The sequence below is a fragment of the Centroberyx affinis genome, unplaced genomic scaffold (genome assembly GCF_046629955.1).
Source record: "Centroberyx affinis isolate AG114_WGS23_722 - 3 ecotype Tasmania unplaced genomic scaffold, CSIRO-AGI_Caff_v1 ptg000819l_1, whole genome shotgun sequence".
Taxonomy (NCBI): domain Eukaryota; kingdom Metazoa; phylum Chordata; class Actinopteri; order Beryciformes; family Berycidae; genus Centroberyx; species Centroberyx affinis.
The window spans coordinates 69,122-87,851 of NW_027279421.1; the positions used below are offsets into that span (position 1 = coordinate 69,122).

Below are 18,730 nucleotides of genomic sequence, written 5' to 3' on the forward strand. Positions count from 1 at the left end.
ACTGACTTCTCACATACGATAATTAAAATGGGGAAAGATAATAAAACAATGAATATACATTTTCTTTATTGTTAATAAATAATATAATACACAATGTGACTGCATCTCCCAGCACGAGAGGGTGCATCTCAAAGTGCATTGTGGGAAATGTTGTTTGTAGTAAAGGAGGCCGACACTAAACTACAAAACATAAACACGATTTATGCCAGATGATCATCTGCTCACAGGGTGATGACTTTCAATATTTCTGGAAGGGACCTTATAATTGAAAACACTGTCACTTCATAAACTATTTCCTTTATTCACAATTAAGAAACAAAAGGGTACATTGAATTGGAATATTATACAATATGAAGGCCAATACGCCTGCTCCATCAGTAATTTTCAAGCAAAACAATTTCTCTTCATCGGATGTAACACTAGGAATTTGTTCTTATACTTCATCAAAAAATTTAAATTAGCTACCCAGTCTAACAAGGAGTTATTCACTGTAGTGCTACGTGGTTGCACAAGATTTTTGTATTAAATTACGTTGTCTCTTTTTCCATGCATATACGGTGGATATGCAGTCTGTCATATGAGAAAATGGGTCCAAGAGTAAGGTCAAACATCACTGGAAATGAGCTACATCGCCATCAAGCGGATGCTTTCAGTAGTCAAAAATGGACAGCACCAAGGTGAAGTACATAAGGAATAAGCTTCTCAATTCTCGTTATTTTCATGTCTCATTTTTATTTTCATGACTCAGCTGAAATTCATAAAATGGCATTACCGAAAACAAGCAAAACTTAACCAATAGGGTTTGGAATAGGCCGACACAAGGAGTCATGATAAACTGTGGCATTTTGTTTTATACAGCTTCTTTGTAAAAAATAAATGATATTCAGAGGTACTCTGATTTTGGCAATTCAACTCACTTGTCCTCCATCGGCATATTAAAAGAATAAACACACTGTGCATAGTGATGCATATTGTGCCTTAGTACTATGGAATAATGTAGCAACCAGAGTATGCTTTGTTTTATTTTCTGTGCGCAAAATTACCTGCAGTTAAGCCCTTAAAACCAAAAACCATGGCACTGCAGCATTTTGTACAAGTCCCGATTCTATTTCAGCAGAAGATTTCAAGTACAACATGTTACAATTATCCCTATGGCTGCAGACATTCATTCTACTACAGATAAAAAAGAAGGAAAAAAAAACTAGCTGCAATAGGTTATTCAAGCCCAAAGCAGAAAACTCAAGTACACACATATTTACATTCAAGCCAAAGGGTCTGAGCCCTTTGCCATCCACCAGATAAATCTGAGGTATATTATTTACAGCTGTCATGCTGGTACATTCTCAAAATACCAAATAATCAGAAAAATGAACAGCTCTGTACAGCTGTCTTGTATCATAAGCACATTGTGGTGTGACAAAAATGCGTTCTTAAAATGTCAATGACAATTGACAAATTGTCAAACAAGTAAAATTGAGAGAATGTCCAAAAATATGTTGTGCTATTTCAGACTGCTTGGGGAAGAATGAAGAAATCTGTTACTTTGAAATTGGACTTTCAAAGTGAAGTGCTTCTTTTCCAATGTGTGTCTCAGGCCAGAGAGAGAAAGAGACAGAGAGAGAGAGAGAGAGAGAGAAAGAGACAGAGAGAGAAGTCCTTGAGTTGAGGTGGTACTCAGGCACCTGACGACACACAGGCAATTTGAAAAAATCCACTCGCATCTTCTTGTGACATTCTTCATCGAAGAGTTTGTGAATTAGAACGGCATCAGTCCCCGAATATCCACAGGATGTTCACACCAGACAGGCCAAGATTTACTCTCCTGGAGAAAGCAGGAAAAACAGATTCATTATTCTGTAAAAGGTAAACAAGGTCAAACAGTGAAATTGTATGCAATCAAAATGCAATAAGCACTTTGGTATATGACCTTTTTGCAGAAAATAAATTAATATTTCATGCTATTTTGAAATGCCATTTACTCATGATGTCAAATGAGGATTATTACAAGCTGGCCAGCCATTTAAAGGATTTTGCCGACTGCAGTGCAGTAAAAGCGGAGTTAGGCTGACAATCAAAGTACTCACCCCAGCATCCCCGACTCCTTGGCCTTGATGACATAGAGGAACATGAGAACCGTGTGGAACAGGTTGTTCCTGCCCTGTAACAGCAATCAAAATGGACTCATGTCTTTGCAATGAAAGTCTAACTCGAGACTTTGAACCGTTTATGAATGGCATGCCCGCTCCGACACCCCAGATTTGCTAGCTTTTCTGTGCATATTTGTTATATATTTGGGCATTACTGGTAAGCAGAAGGCTCCTAGTTACATAGCTTGCCGGTGCAGTTGATGCTGGAAAGTAACACATTCAGATCAGAACACTAAATGGGATCCTGGCCTAAGAGCAAACAACCACCTTAATGGCCAAAACAGCTATTTGAACCCCTCATGAAGCCCTAACACAAAGAAAACATATCAATCTCATTACGAGCCATTATGCATGTTTGAGTTTGAATTCTCCTTTAAGTGAAGATGAAGAAAAAAGTCTTAGGTTGGCTGCCAAAGATTTTTATATGCAATGGGGAAAAAACACAATTTCTGGCATCTTTATCGTGTATCTCAGCTTGGATGGATCAGCTTTTATCGACATCACAGTTGAGGAATAAAGACATAGTAGGAATGAAGTGCAAAATAAGAGAATTGGCAGAAAGGGCGATCGTTGGGTTTGATCTTCAGCCAACAGGGAAGCATGTGGTTCCAGAGTCTCCAATCTTAACCACAAGACCCTGTCAGAGCACAAGCTATTGACCAGCATACAAGAAGCTGAACAAGACTGAGAGTTGCAATTGAACTCCCTGCGGGCCCACTTTCACCCACCTGACCAAAAGTGGTGAACAGAGTGACCGACCGCCTGACATTGCGATCCATAGAAAAAATAGAAGGAAAAAAAATTGAGGACAGCAAGAATGCTAGACAGTTATTTCTAAAATGTGTCGTCTGTGTGTTGTGTTGGAACAGCTGTACTCATATGATATTGATGTGCTGATGTAGAATATCATGTCTCAGATGTCGGGAGTGTGCAATGCGATGTTCCCCCCGGTACTTTTATGTCCTCTGTATTTATTGGTCTGCATTTTGTGTGCAATTGGCTAGCTTAATCCTTGAGGGAATCGATAAAGTTGATTTTATCTTATTTTTGAGTTAGTGCATAACCTCAGGCAGACCTATAAACAGTAGGAATGAGAGGAGCATGAAATGAGTTAATTGTGACAAGGGGCTCTCGTGAGATTTGATGTTTAGTCAGTAAGGGCAGAACAAGAGCACAAGCTGTTGAAAAGTTTCGAAGAGCCTGAAGAATGTAAAAATTATTTTCAGAAAATGGATAAAAATGAGAAAATGAGTTAGTCTGTCACCTTGGGCAGACTGTAGATGTGTCCCTGGTAGATGAGCTGGTAGTGAGGAGGGTTGGTGCTGCTCTGGTGGATGCAGAACAGGTTCTCGTTGGTCACATCTATGTTGGACACACAAAAAAGACACAAGAGCTGAGACATTGTGGAGAAGCGAAGTGTGAAGCAGAGAGAAGGAGGGAGGGAGAGTGAGAGAGAGAGAGAGAGCGAGAGAGGGAGTAGGTGTGTGTTCCTCAAACGGGAAGCACACAGAGGAAATGACGTGCCTTTGTGTGTGTGTGTGTGTGTGTGTGTGTGTACTCACCAGGTTTGTCTGGGGTGTGGCTGAAGTGCTGTGAGGTGAAAGTCTTCCCGTCGGGGTACTTGGGGTGCGGGGGCAGTCTGGAGTCCAGGTATGTGCATAACACATGCATGAGGATCTGGTGGGACGGACAAACGTTTTAAATCACTTGCACACATTGAATTAACTGTAGAGCCCAAACATATTAGGCATATAATCCAGAGGTTCCTCCACACCAAGGAGAGCCACAGCAGACAGATAGGCACAATATACACAGTGGCTGGTATATCTCATATCTCAATTCAACAGCCACTTTCACCACTTCCCTCACAACTAGATTTTTAGAATAGAGTAGGATCTTTAAATGCTGACAAAATTAACTATATTTGGCTGGTGTTGATTTCCCAGCCTGGTCAAGGGAACCAAGTCAGTGAACCCAGACCCACACTCCTACTCCAAGATGTTTGAAGCACATAGCCTGCAGTCCACAGACCCGAAGAAGGCGGGGATCAATTTCAGATACAGTCAAGCTGTGAATGGACACATTAGCATGTGTTTGGAAAGTTCTGAAACTAACTAAACCCAACCTGAAGAGCCTGCTTTCTCGCCAATATCTTTATTCGGATCAGTTTTAAATCAGGCTTTAGGGATACGAGAAATAAGAGCCCCTTTGAAAACCAGAATGTAACACTGATGCATTTCAAATACTTCCATATCATTTACATTTAAATGATCTCATAATTGCATAAAAAGGAAGCAGAAACAGAGAAAAGAAAGTCCTGTCACTTATCATTAAATCAACCGTAAACACCCTCACAAAATCCCTCCTTTCTCATTGTCTCAAGCCTACTTTTCAAACTGCACACAATCACAGTTGAATCCTACATCTTCCACTATTCATATGGCAGAGAGAGAGAGACAAAGAGAGAGATAGAGAGAGTCAGGGTTGGGGTCAACTCATTTGCAAGTCATTCAATTCAAAATATCAACAGAAACAGCAATTCACATGGCGGTGGCAGAGGCTTCATTCTTAGTCATTTATTAACACATTGGATGACATTTCCCAAGGCAAAAGAGTTCATGTTTTTGAATTTTTAAGAAAATACACTTTGTGAATTGACTGAACTGAAAATGAATAGCCTAGACCATGACATGTTTGTGTGTGATTGTGTGTGTGTGTGTGTGTGTGTGTGTGTGTGTCTTTAGGTGAAGGGAAGCCCATACTTCTTGAGTCCTATTATGGAATAATGATTAGTATGGTGATTGGCTGAGCTACTAGGTCACTGTGTGTATGTATATACAGCGCATATACATGTATGTGTGTGTGTGTATGTGTGTAGACTCACAGCACAGTCAGTGGGGAGGTCTGTGTCCCACTTCCTGCTCTTCACATCCCCACCACCGTTCCAGCGGAAGGAGCTCATGCAGCCGCTGTGGGCCAGCTCTGACAGGGGGGAATACACACAACACATAGTCCCACACACACATATAGGGAATTCGATTTTTTTTCATTCACTCTCACTCATACAACCACAAATAGTTTTACATTCACGTACATATAAGCAGGTGTTTTTCCACCTATCCTTGTTCAGGCACATACCATAACATATATACAGAAACACACAGAGTACAGCCATGGATTAGAACCTACCCTTTATCCGGTCCACTAGATACTCCTGGTTGGGTGTGATGTCCAGGTACTGGACTATAGTGTTCATGGTGGGGATTGATGAGGCTTTCACTACCGCTGCCTGCTTCAGGCTGCTTATACTGGCCTCTGGTGGGGCAGAGAGGGAAAGTTAGTGGGGCTGCACAGAAAAACATTGAAATATTGTCTACTGCAATTTCAGAACCACAAGAGGCTACAATATTTTCTTAAATGTAAATGTGTCTCAGTTTCATGTTGGAAAAAAATCTTTAATTTTATTCAAAATTACAAAATCCAAACAACTAGTTCTGCTGCTGTATCATGAGATTTTTCACTTTTAAACTTGAATTAAAACATTTACTGGTCATTCAGACGTCGTCAAACTGACTGCTGTTTTTCTTAATTTCTGAAAACCTGACCTCTTTGAACATGCAACATCCCCCCCCCCCCCCCAATAACTGCAGCAAGCATTCGCTTCTTGGGTCCTGCGTGACTTTCAATACACCCAACGTCTATAAGTGGTCAGCATGTGTGTACCTCCTATCTGGAGCTCGGGGCAGCCCATCCTCCTGAGCTGGCTGTTGACCGAGTCCATCTCCTTCACCAGGGGGACCAAGATGGTGTCATTGATCCACTGCAGACACACAGAAAGACACACAGCATAATTCAAAGCTTAGTAATTTGTCTTTTTGTCTTAGTAATTAGTCTGGCAGAAACCTCCTGAAAAACTCAAAATTTAGACCGTATTTTCTGAGGGACATGAATGGGTTGTTTTTTTTCCTGTGCTTAATAATAAGTTGACTTTTTGATTTTTTTCTCTGGCAGTAGCATAACATCATGACATGAACACAGGAGCTAAATGTTGATTTAGTTGATAAAGTATATAGCCCAGTGGATAATTTTAACTGCTCACATTTCTAAGCTTGGCCGTCCAGCTGTCGATGCGGTCGACCACCGGCCGACTGGGTGTGATTCTGGCCCAAACCTACACAACAGAAAAAACACCAAACAGGCATTTCAACAGGTTGTTTCAAGTCAAGAAAACACAATCCCCAGTTGTAACCCAAATTTTCAAAATCAATTATAATGGCGTATAAACTACATGCTATTCCCTTCATTAAATGATTTTCATTGCTTGTTAAAACAGAAACGTAATAACTTGAATCTAAAGTCTTGTCTACCATTAGGGGAGGTTTCTACACAAACCCTTCCATTTCCTCCCTTACACGTTACTTTTACTATTATACTATCACTCTAACAGACTTGTTCTATGGAGCCAACTGAGGACTTCAGTACTTACTAGCCTTAACAATTCTATGCCATCAATCACTTTTTAAGAGTAGGTTTTGCATTTTTTCAAATAGTGAAAAACACTTTTTGGAACGAAACTCCTAATCTATTGCTTTAAGTGTTTCCCTGACCTCCTCGGCGGCCTGTTTGGAGCCCAGGTCAGTCTCGTCCTTGTGGGCAGAGGGAGCCTGAGAGCGGCAGGCCGGCTGGTACAGGAACTTCCTCAGGCTCTGGGCGTAATCCCCCACAGAGCGGTTGTAGTTCCAAAATGTGGGGCTGTGGGCCGGAGATGCAGACTCCGGACTCCCTAAAGAGGGACAGAATAAAGTATAAAGGCTTTTAGTCCATAATGCTTTATATCCAGTTGTAGAAAAAGTAATGCATACTTGAAAATTCAACACTAAATTGTTCAAAAATATAGATAATTCCATTTTCAAAAATGTTAGTACTGGCAAAAGCTTCTAAATAGTGGACTTAAATGTTTTTCCTGGAGGAGTTTTACTTTTTGCCATGATCATTCTACATTACTCCATCTTTTTTTTCATATTTCAAACATACTCTAAAATTGGGCAATTTCAATTAACAGCATCCTCAGTGGCATTAATACAGGTACTTATGGTTGGGAAATTAACACCAGCCACCAGCCAAATGCTGTTAAATTGTTGTAAGCTGTGACTGTTTTTCTATTCTCTGGCCACTTTGGCAGCCAATATAGTTTGATGGTCCTGGTCTATTCTAAAAATGTAGTTGGCTGATAAAATAGTGAAAGTGGCTGGTTATCTGAGATATACCAGCCACTGTGGGCAAATCAAGTTAGTTTCCTGCCTTTCTTATACTGGTATTGTTGTTACTATTATTACTACTACGACGACATATTGCACCTAGTTGGCTGCGGTGGCTCTTCTCCTCCTCTGTGTGGAGGAACCTCTCCAGGGTTTTCAGGTCCTCCATGTAGTCCTCCTTGCCTCCGGGGGAGTTGAACACGGAGGGGGAGGTGCGATATCGAGCCCTCAGGCTGGAGCCTTCCACCGGCCCGATGCTGCTGGGGTAGGGAGAGGAGCCGGGGGACGGACTGTAGTTCAACACCTGAGATCAGGAAGAACATAGCGCTGGATCAGGAGGACAACAGAAAATTACAGCAAACGCCATCTCTTGTACCATTAAACTATGGTGAGTGTCTACAAGCCCTCAACACCTCCAGAAGGCTCAACAGTAAATTTTGGTGTCTCAGAATAACCTTTAGAACCTCCTTGGAATAACCCCCCTAAACTCATCTACACTACATTTACATTACACTGACACTGCAACATGATTTAAAATTAAAGGAAGTAACAGGGTCCAAAAACAACTGAAATCCTGACAGAAAAAAACTCAAAAGATGCTATACCACATGTAATTTAATCAAATTTAATATTTAACATAGAGAGAGCATTCCTTTTGAGGAAACAAATCCATTACAATGAGCTGACACAACAAGTACAACACCCAAAAAATGAGAAAGGCATTGACTAACACCCACTGCTTCATCTCCAAGCTAACCACACACGCGCAGTACACAAACTGTCACTAAAAGATATCAGTGCTGTGATGAACGTACCTTTCCAAAGGCCAGTGAGGGGGAGAAGGGCCCCCCAGCACTGTTCGGGGTGGAGGGGCTGCTCAGCGGGGGGCTGTACCCGGGCACACAGCTGGGGGAGAACTTGGGGCTGGTGGTGGCCGGCCGAGACGGGCTGAAACTCAGCACGTTCTGGCCCTGCAGCGGAGACGACTGGGCCGGAGCCGGAGTCTCCTTCTTCTCTGGCTTCTGGGGCGGAGAGGCCTGGATACCTGCAAGGTGATGGACAACAACCAGTGTACAGAATGAGTCCCATACTCACACCTAAGAACAGATTCATTTACATGGAATTATCCCCTGCAAAAGTTTGCTTTTTATTACTTGGTTTATTGACTACATGAGCACAAAAATGGTAAAACAAAAGTTGAGAGGAAAACACAAATTGTGCAGGTAAGATAAAAAAAAAAAAAACAAATGGGCTTGCAAAAGCATCTCACCTCAAAAGAAATAAACAACCCCAAAAAAATTAGTCAAATCAAATTCAATGATTAGAACATCTGTTTTAGACAACAGTACGAAAACCAGGTACATGACTCGTTTAGTGCCAGCTATGGTAGAGGAAGTCTCACCTGAGTTTCTCAGACCCAGGAGGCGATGCTGATCGGGGGTTACAGCGATGGTGGAGGGAGCCATTGTGTATTTGAAATACTTCCAGAAGTCAAAAAGAGCATTGAGGCTAAAGAGCGAGGCCAGCGCCAGCTCTGTAGGAGAGGACAGTGACAAAGGAAGAAAAGAACAATATGTTCAAAACACATAAAGGCCTACTATTACCAGCACTGCTCAGTTCAAACCACCTAGCATAAAGGGTCTTTAATAACAAAGTGCTCAGGTAAGCCACTGTCTATATAAATTGAAGCTGCATATTTGAGAGTTCTCACCTATGTACCAGATGGGCCAGTAGGTGATGTTGTAGTATCGGCTCAGCAATTTCCCAGACCTAATAGAAAACCAAAAAAGCATAGAAACATAAGTGATGACACTATGATGACAAGTGGTGAAAGGGAAGAGATAGGCTAGGGGATACAGAGACAGTAAGTCAGTGGTACTTTACAAAAGATTACTTGCTGTTGCTCCAGTGCACATCGCTGAGTTTGGCAACTAACTGAACACCTAATGTCAACTTACATTTCAGTGTAAATCATGCCAGCTAGCGACACGTTGAGGACAGCCCAGGCCAGGACCACCTGCCGGGCCTGCTCCTCCCTCCTCATCCTCAAAGCCCTGTCAATCATGCTGGGCATGCCCTCCTTCGATGGGGTCAACATGACCGCATCAGACTGTTCTGCCTATCAGAGCAGAGAAGAAACACAGAGCGAGACAAGCCAACGTTAGCATTTCGTGTGCTACATTCAAGACCATGTAGCTCATTAGCCTTCCTTCAAATTGCTACAAACACCTAGCATGCTTTTTACAGGGCAAATCAATTAGCTATCAGTTCCGAGTGAATTGCATGAAAGTTCAATGAATGTAACTACATCACTTCTGTAACTGTCAGACTGACTAAATGCTAACACTTTCTAGCTAACGGTTAGCTAACGTTAGCTAACACATAAGCAATGCAGAATGTGCTGCGAACGTATGGGTTTAATTTAGATTTCCTTTCATGTTCTACAGCCAGTCCGCACAGATATGTCTTTCTAACAAAGGTACAAGCAGAGTACACATGAAACTTGTGGAATATATTGGTCATTCATACCACGTTTAACCAGATGAAAATAGCGGCGCTGCATAATTTGTATTTCAACCTGGAAGTGACTTTTCACACGAGTATGTTCTTCCGGTGGTGATTGCGAGTTCAGTAAAATTAACCTTGTAGTGGTAAATGCAAAGGTACACGTAAAAAAAAGTGGGTAAACTATGACCTTCAGCCCGTGATTATTATAAGGGGAAAAAAACAAACTCACTAATATATTCAGAAACCTTAAAACCCTTAAAAGACCCCATCTTCATGTAATTTACATCAGTTTGATACTACTTACTGTGACGAATACTCTGATTTTCATATAATAAAGATTTAGTACAGATTAAAAAAGGTCAGTAAACTATTGTGCAAATAAAAAGCTGGGTAAACTGAGTTGAGGTGGGTTTACACTCCACTACATTCCATTTTTTAGGGTCTATGGTATAAAATGTATCACCCAACAACATAAAACAGTTGGAAATGTTCATTTATTAAAACATTATGCACCAAATATGACTTAACTATGACATATTTTAACATTCAAGTTGCAGACAGTCACACAGTGAGGAATTCCACATTAATGCCCAAATTCCTGTTCTCAAGAGGCTCATATCCATTCACACAAACACCTTAAATTAAAAAAAAACCAAAAACATAGAAAATATTATCATGATTTATATAAATAAAGTTCATACCATTTAGCAATGATGTGTAATCAAATAATTCCTTATTTGATGTAGACCAGAATGCAATAACGCGGCATCTGGACTGGATTAAATTATGTTGTTAATTTGCAACTACACAAATGAATACCAGGCGTTCACTCTATTTTATTGAGTGAGTCAAGGAAAACCAGAAGAAGGAATTACGATGAAAGATAGCTTATATTGACCTCAACAACCAATATGATACGGGCCTGAGTTTAAAAAAAAAAAAAAAAAAAAAACACATCTTAGCAACAAGCTGATATTTATCAATTGGCTTATAATGCGACAGATATTTTAGCAGCACTGATATGCTTTGGAGAATCTAAGCATGTATTGATTAGAAAAATCTGATTAAATGTCAAATGTTCAGATTCAAATTTGACAAAGTAACTGGAATTTGGCTGAAAAAAAACATAAGAGGTAAACAACCATATTGTACAAAAGTAAATAAATAAACAAAACAAGTCAAGAGGCACAGTGTCGTCAATGTGGGGGTGACAGGGATTTTTCAGAGCTATATCCCGCGACATCTAAACCACAGTCCTCGTTACTGGCTGAGTCAACAAGTCTGTCCACCCCTCCTCCTCCTCCTCCCCTGCCGTCATCCTCCTCTTCCTCTTCCTCCTCCTCGTCTTCCTCCCCGTCCTGCTCTTTCCGGGACACTCTTTCCGTCTTGGGCCCTTTGCATATCTTGAGGTGGCGGGTGAGGTGGTACTTGGTGAGGAACGCCTTGTGGCATTTCTCGCAGACAAAGTCTCGCCGGCCCTCGTGAGAGTTCATATGCTTCTTTAGGTGGTTGGTCTTAAGGAAGTGTTTGTCGCACTTGGGGCACTGAATCCGACGCTCGCTGTGGCGGTGGTGGAAGAACCGGGGGATGATGAAGGAATGGACGCAAGAGGAATATGAAGAGCAAGAGAGAGGAGAAAAGATGAGAAAGAGGAAACACCAGCTATTAGAGACGATGCAGATTTAAATTTCCACATTACGACAATCAAACCTAAAACATAAAAACACCATTTTACTTGCACCGCTCTATCAAGTGTAAAATAAATGAGTCGCGTACTGTGTGTGAGAGAACATGTGCTGTTTCAGGTCATGTTTCCTGATGAAGGCCCGGTCACACAGGTCACACTTGAGCTTCTCGGCGCCGGTGTGGATGACCATGTGCGACGCCACGTGGGATTTCTGGGTGAACGACTTCTCGCAAACCGTGCACCGGTAGTTCTTCTGACCTGTTGAGAGGGAAAAGGAGCGTGTGAATCAGTCATGTAGCAGGAATGGATGGATGTCTACGTGCGGAATATTGCAAGATACACAGCTACACTGCAATAGATGTGGACATAGCATTTTCTTCTTTCAGCAGTTGAAAATGTTTTAAAAAGCTTGGGATGAGATCTTTATGCGTAGGGTTTGCCCAGTTTCAAGGATTTTCCAGCATGCAACTTGATTGGTTGGTCATGGATTCTGCACAACACTAAAATATTTTGTCTAGGCAGCTGTCTGTAACATCTTTCCCTCTGACAAAAAATGCAATAATCCACAACATTTTCTTATAAATAAATATCCATTTTGCTACTCTCTATCACCGACCTATATAACAAAATAGTGATTCAAATTAAACCCAGTTCATGAAAGCTTTTAACATTTGCTGCTCCAAACACCCAGTGATAGCCACCGTGGCTGAACAGACAAAGAAAAGAGCACCACCTACAGAAACTCAAACTTCATCAACAGAAAATCCAAGGAAAAAGACATCACACACACACACACACACACACACACACACTGGACACACTGTTTGACTGACAGGTGATCTCTGGGAAGTGCAGTGCAGAAACACCACAGCAATGAGCTCTTTGCCCCCAAGACGTCACCAAAATCAAAACCACAGATCTCGCAGATGACCACTTTAGTCGTGCATGTACTCACCTGTGTGAATCTTGAGGTGCATCCTGAGGTTGCTGGGATCGCTGAAGGCCTTGCTGCAGTATTCACACTTGTGAGGCTTCATCCCCACGTGGCCCATGAAGTGCACGTTCAGCTTAGTGGATGTGATGAACGCTCGGGAACACATGCTGCACTTGAACTTCTTCTCCCGCGCGTGGCCCTGACCGCCCGAGTTTGCTCTGGAGGTAGTGTTATTAGAGTTTGTGTTACTGCTGCCGTTACTGCTGTTGTTGTTGTTGCTGTTGTCATTGTTTGTATGGGCTGTGCTGTGAGCGTGGCAGGGCCAAGGGGAAGAGGAGGAGCTAGAGGTCCCATTGGTCAGTTTCTCTTCCTGGTGAGCGTGTTGCTGTTGCTGGGGTTGTTGCTCTTGCTGCTGCTGTTGTTGCTGTGATTGCTGCTGAGTGTGGTCCTGCTGTGAGGGGCTGTGGCTGTGTGGAGGTTGGTTATGGCTGTGGTTGCTGTTATGGCTGCTAAGATGAGACTTGAGCTCAGCAAAGGAGGAGCACTCTTTACCACACTGGCAGATCTGGCCCTCAGGCACCTGAGGAACACCTGTGGAGGAAAGAAAGGTAGAATGGTCAACATCGATTCACTTGTAACTAATGCCTTTCTTCTGCTGAGAACTTATTGATTATAATCATATTTATGCATAGCAAGAGCATGTGGTGTCACAACGCAATACCATGAGCAAGAAGAATTCATCAAATTCAGGGGAAAACATTGCTTTTATGAAAATTGGTGCCACCTAGTGAAATTTTGCCCAAACTAACATTCTTGCTATTGGTCTACTGTCATACAGTAGGTGTTGTCTACACTACATGCGAGGTCCTGTAACGTTTTGTCCTGCAGCTAGTGTGTCAGTCTTGTATTGTGTGATTTTCTTGTAATGTGTCAACACTTATTAACCCAGTCAAACTCCTTGTGCACCCAAATAAAAGTGATGCCGGATCACCAAAGCCCATACTCTTTTTAACAAGATTGAAGCCTAAGGTACAGACATAAGCTAATCATTAGCTGTAGCTGCAGAAAATTCCCCAAACATTTATCAAAGTGAAAAATCAAACAACACTAACCAGGATGCTACAAAGCACTCAGAAATGTTTATAGAGATGGATGGAGCTCACTGCTGAATCAATAAGGCATCTATATCACCTGAAATATGCATTTTAAATCATGAGGTGCAAGTCAAAGTCATGCAGAGTCTCATCTCACCCATCAGCCTGCTGTAGTCTCTGCTGTAATAGAAGAGCAGCTCCTGGTCTGGGTGGATCTCTGTGGTAGTGCAGAAGAACAGTTTACCGTTGGCAGGGTAGGCCACCAGGTTCTGCTCCTCACGGGTCCTACACACACCCACACACACACAAATTCAGAGATAACAATAGTAACATATACATACATGGATGGTGAAAGTAACATATTAGCTGCGTTGCATGAATATGGTAAAAATTATGTGTTGTTAGATATTGTGATTGATGATTTGGGGAACAAAATTATTTTACTACACTTTTTGTATCTTATATCAACATTTTGTTTTTAATTACATATGTAGATCGCTCTAAAACAAATTAAATCTTTCAATATTGACAAAATGCCAATATTCTACAATTGCACATTCAAAGCTAGAATTGTGCTAGAAAATTATACACAATTGTGCATCCATAATGTCAGCTATACATATTTTACACTCAACATGATTCAAAATGTACACCTCAGAACTCAACTTTTTATAAAAGCACATCTGAGATCATGTAGGATAATCCCATCATGCATGGCTGTGTGACTTACCTTGCCTTGCGGACAAACATCATCCAGTTGCATTCATTCTCGTCTGTTGTCACGATGCAGAACTCCAGCACATTGTTGTGGTACATCTGAGACAGAGAGAGGACGGCTCGTCATCTTTATTATTTTGGTCTACTTATTGTGGTCTTTTCACTGGCTACGAAAACCACGATTCTATGAAAGTCATTGCACTGACCTTCCATATTTGAGGTGTGTCTTTTTCCGGCCAATCAGAGAGATCCACATTGCTACAATGCTGCCCAACCATTGGTCCGAAGCAGGTCCTCGGAGGAATGACGTCCCGTGCACAAACTCCTAAGAAATGCCACAAGCACAAGTCACCATACCAGCTACATCACTAATCTATTGGATGGCCAACTAACCTTTTCTCTGACTACCTAAGTATGAAATGTACTATGTTTTTCATCGTTTCCCTTACATAAGGCATTTGAATGAGTTCTAATAGTGCTTTTTCCTTGTTCAGGCCCTATCCATATATATTTGTTCCTAATATCTGTTGTATGCAAAACCCACCACATTAGTGCCCAACTGATATTTTAGTGTACAGATATTATCAACCGACATTTCACCGCCTTTCACATTTAAAAGGGTATCTTCCCATGTTCCACCAACATTGCACTGCATCAAGCATTGCCTGTTACTCTACTAGCCATGGAAAACCCTGTTCAAGCCTATTTTTGTCCTTGTGGATCTTAAGCTCTCGTCACCAAGCTCAAGTTGGTTTCCTCTCTTACCAAGTGGTTCGTCAGCCACGGAGACGCGGAGGCAGAGCGGACGCGGCAGAGAGAGGCGAGCCCGGCTCTGGATGGGCGCGTCTGGGATGAAGGTGACTGGGCCATGCTCTGGACAGTCTGAGGTATATGAGCGCTCACACAGTGTACACCCTGGTAGACAAACCACAACAGCACAAAAGTTACAGGCGAGAGTTGTTTGAGTCACTTATTTTCCATAAATGACTAAATGGCCAGTAACAACGTCTAACAGTACACTACAGCGTGGGTTAGCTTGTTGTATGCCATCATTGAAGCAACACATTCAATCCAAAGACATTTTTGCCCAAGAAATGCCATGGTTTGTACATGAGTATAAGTTGATATTTAGTGTAAATTCCAAGACTAATATTTACCACAGACTATTGTTCAAATGTTACATTTTTTGTTGAATAAGCTGGTTTGAATGTCACAGGTCTTGTTTTGGCTTGTGATAGCTATCACTTGGGACTGTAAAAAAGAAATGTGATATTTGTGTTATCATTCTTTCAAAGATCTCAAGATCTAGCAGGAGCCAAGCTTGACATTATATACCTAATTGGTTTAAAGAAAGTTTATTAACAAAATTTCCAAAAGTATTTTCCATTGGATTTCTATGATTTTCCATACCTGTTCTAGGTCTGAAAGCACTGGAAATTTTCAAATTCATTGATGTTTCCAGGTTTTTTTCAGAGCTGTAGGAACCATGCAAAACAACTACCAGAGCTAAAATGAGGTTCTCCACACTCACAGATGGTGTAGGCAGTGACCATGTTCTCCTTGTTGGAGGTAGAGTCCTCTAGCTGCAGGGTGGAGTTGACCAGCACCAGGTTGTTTTCCGGCCCCAGGGACACTTCCGCTGTGATGGGCGACACATTCACTGCTTCCAGCCCCATCCCAGAGTGTCCATGGAGGGACACCGGCTCCAGTTGGCCCTGGGCGGACATGGAGCCAGTGAGCACCACACTGACGACCCCGGAGTTCAGCTCCCCAGTCGAGTGGAGCTGCTCCCCCAGGCCCCCAGCTCCTCCTCCCCCGGCGTTGCCCACCCGGCCCCCCATGTGCTCTGGCTCCATCACCACCGGCAGCTCCAGGACGGGGGGCCCATGGAGGGGCATCACCCCACCGGACGAGTCCACCCCGGTCAGGCCCTCGTGCGGCTGGGGCTGCCTTCCTCCTCCGAGCTGCTGCTGGGTGTCGGACACCGTCACCACTCCGACCCCGTCCATGGTGGCCAGCTCCTCCCCCATCCTGTCGGGGGACATGGGGCTGCTGACGCGGGACTCCATGGCCAGGCCTGTGGAGTCCAGCTCATGTGCGCCGGCCTGGTGGAGGTCGCCCTGGCCGCTCACCTGTCTGGAGTCCAGGGGCACCAGGCCCTGCTCCAGTGGGCCCCCGGGGCCACTGTAGGGGTCCAGACCTGAGGGGTTGTTGCTGGCCACAGACAGGGTCCCATCCATGTTGAGGCTGCTAGGGTGGATGTACTGAGGTGGGGGACGGTCTGCCAGATAGGACAGGATACCTACAGCAGGAAAGAGAGAACTGGATTTAGTAATTTGTTACATGTGCAATATAGCTGTTGTTGGTCTGAATTCCCCTATACAATCAATCAGATTGTACAGGGGAATTGTAAACATGCTATGTGCAACATTTCAACATCAATAAAACACTTACACATTAATTTTGAGACATTATTATAATTACCATAAACAATCATGACCACTGCCAAGAAGATTGGCAGCCTCTACCAGCCACCACACTGCATTTCACATTGTGTACCACCAGGTCAGATTTCGCAGGAAATCTGCTGGATTGTTTTATAGCACAAAACAGGAAGGAGGGGGACAAGTAACAACATCCTTGTGATAGAAAATAATTGAGTTTATGGGAAATAATTTAAGTTAATAAGTTAATTTTAGTAACTCTAGCATTAGGCTATCAATAATCTTGACCATGGTCTCATTTGTTTACAGTAATTATACCATGGAATAAAAAATATAGAAAATACCATGGAACATCTTCTGATATTGAGTTGCAGCCTCTTGTCTTGTCTTAGCTTAAAAAAAGCCTTCTCTCACTCGTCTGCTTCTCTTTATCTACATCTCCTCCTTTGTGATTGGCATAGATTTAATAAGGGAAATCAATAAGGGATAATGGCTTTAACCTGGATTCACCTCACCAGTGTACTTCATGAAGAGTAAGTGTCCCTAATATTTTGTACATTCAGTGTACATGCTGAAATGTAAGATTTCCCTTTATATGTGCTGTGTAGCATGCATAGTAATCAAACTAATTTAGTCAATTTCAGCTGAAAAGGCGTGATAACCAGTAGGTTCCCCACCTGGCAGTATGTGTCGGAAGTAGCTGCTCTCCAGATGGGGGTACGGAGGAGGCGGCAGGGAGTAGTTCCTCTCAGGCAGGCCGCACATCACTCCTCTGTCCCCCAGCGGACCCATGGGCAGCATGAGTGACAGGGCCGAAGGGAGGGAGCCCAGGGAAGGACCCAGGCTGGGGATGGCCACCGGCATGCCTGCACAATAATACAGAACCATGAATAGCTGTCAATTCAGCACCTAGAGAAGTGCTTGAGCATTTATCTATCTGAGATAATACTCAAAATTAGAACAAAGGGATTGACTGCGGAGAATGAAGTGACCAATTATCCATTTGGTATACCAATATCACAAGCTGCAGACCAGTACAGATCCTTATAAGATTCTTAAAATGCAGAATGTGATTTACCAATGACAAAGACAGCCCTGTGTTTTCTTACCTGGAGTGGGAATGGGGTTGTGGGTGGGGGAGGTAGGCAGGCCCAGGTGGCTGGCACTCACAGACGGCACACTGAGCTGGTCCATGCCCACAGGACTCAGGTTCATGTCATTCATCCTGGAGAGATAACATCGTAAAGTTAAATAGGGATGAGCAATCATAGAGTGAGCCCATGAGCATGCTAGTATATAACTGACGACATATAAGAAACACAGAGGCGATACATGTATGCAGTGTCAGCTACCTGAATTCAGCAGTTGATGTCCATCATCAGTGTTCCGTTAAAGGGTGCATTTGAATTTCTCACCCTGCCAAGGAAAAGACGACACACATGAAAACAGCTTTAGCCACCAGAATGACTATCACAACTGACATTTCACTAGCTAACGTTAAACCTATACAATAGTTAAGTGAACGGTGGATTCCAAGTGAATTCACCAATACCAACCAGCTATTGAGTTGTTTACTAACTAGTTAGCTAAACATCATCCAGTTTTGCCACACTGCTAACGTTAGCCTCGCTAGCTATCTCCATAACTCAACAAAACAGAGAAATCACAGGCAATGCAGCTAGGTTTGAGTGTAAATACACCCAGTCACGGGCGAATCTGATGCTTCATAGCAAATCTACCCATTATGTGAAAGGAAAAATGCCATAAAAACAGCAACATACCAAAACAATACCCCCCTGAACGGGGGCCATGGCTGCACACTGCCCTGCGCATGCGTCGTAGCAAGTAAGGCTGGTGGAGTATCTGGCTGATCTGGGTCAGTTTTTCTGATGATTATACCCCTAATAAATAAGTTTAATTGGCTATTTGGTTTGCTGATCT

The 18,730-nt window shown here is 42.7% G+C and overlaps 2 protein-coding genes across 2 annotated transcripts; both read right to left on the reverse strand.

Annotated features, from left to right (window-relative positions):
* Positions 1-328: 328 nt before the first annotated feature.
* Positions 329-9,973, reverse strand: tmem209 (transmembrane protein 209). The gene is made up of 15 exons (XM_071520677.1): positions 9,935-9,973; positions 9,364-9,524; positions 9,117-9,175; positions 8,808-8,939; positions 8,221-8,450; positions 7,505-7,709; positions 6,755-6,930; positions 6,247-6,318; positions 5,871-5,967; positions 5,337-5,462; positions 5,032-5,129; positions 3,710-3,824; positions 3,412-3,509; positions 2,085-2,158; positions 329-1,822 (listed from the first exon to the last, which is right to left on the reverse strand). Exons 2-15 carry the CDS (start codon positions 9,501-9,503, stop codon positions 1,768-1,770), a joined length of 1,677 nt encoding a protein of 558 aa, XP_071376778.1. The 5' UTR covers positions 9,504-9,524; positions 9,935-9,973; the 3' UTR covers positions 329-1,767.
* A 415-nt stretch (positions 9,974-10,388) lies between these two features.
* On the reverse strand, positions 10,389-18,596 carry prdm4 (PR domain containing 4). Its single transcript, XM_071520678.1, has 12 exons — positions 18,571-18,596; positions 18,142-18,205; positions 17,899-18,014; positions 17,467-17,655; positions 15,877-16,647; positions 15,111-15,260; positions 14,552-14,670; positions 14,359-14,444; positions 13,786-13,913; positions 12,556-13,125; positions 11,690-11,858; positions 10,389-11,473 (listed from the first exon to the last, which is right to left on the reverse strand). The coding sequence occupies exons 3-12, from the start codon at positions 18,011-18,013 to the stop codon at positions 11,110-11,112; spliced, it is 2,661 nt and encodes an 886-aa protein (XP_071376779.1). The 5' UTR covers position 18,014; positions 18,142-18,205; positions 18,571-18,596; the 3' UTR covers positions 10,389-11,109.
* Positions 18,597-18,730: the final 134 nt, after the last annotated feature.

Excerpts from the sequence above, each read along its gene's own strand:
- tmem209 (XM_071520677.1), bottom strand. The coding sequence starts at position 9,503 with ATGTTGACCCCATCGAAGGAGGGCATGCCCAGCATGATTGACAGGGCT. Across the intron at positions 3,510-3,709 it reads CCACACCCCAGACAAACCTG|ATGTGACCAACGAGAACCTG; the intron begins GTGAGTACACAC and ends TGTCCAACATAG. Across the intron at positions 2,159-3,411 it reads ACATCTACAGTCTGCCCAAG|GGCAGGAACAACCTGTTCCA; the intron begins GTGACAGACTAA and ends TTGCTGTTACAG.
- prdm4 (XM_071520678.1), bottom strand. The coding sequence starts at position 18,013 with ATGAATGACATGAACCTGAGTCCTGTGGGCATGGACCAGCTCAGTGTG. Across the intron at positions 14,445-14,551 it reads ACACACCTCAAATATGGAAG|ATGTACCACAACAATGTGCT; the intron begins GTCAGTGCAATG and ends TCTCTGTCTCAG. Across the intron at positions 13,126-13,785 it reads AGACTACAGCAGGCTGATGG|GTGTTCCTCAGGTGCCTGAG; the intron begins GTGAGATGAGAC and ends TTTCCTCCACAG.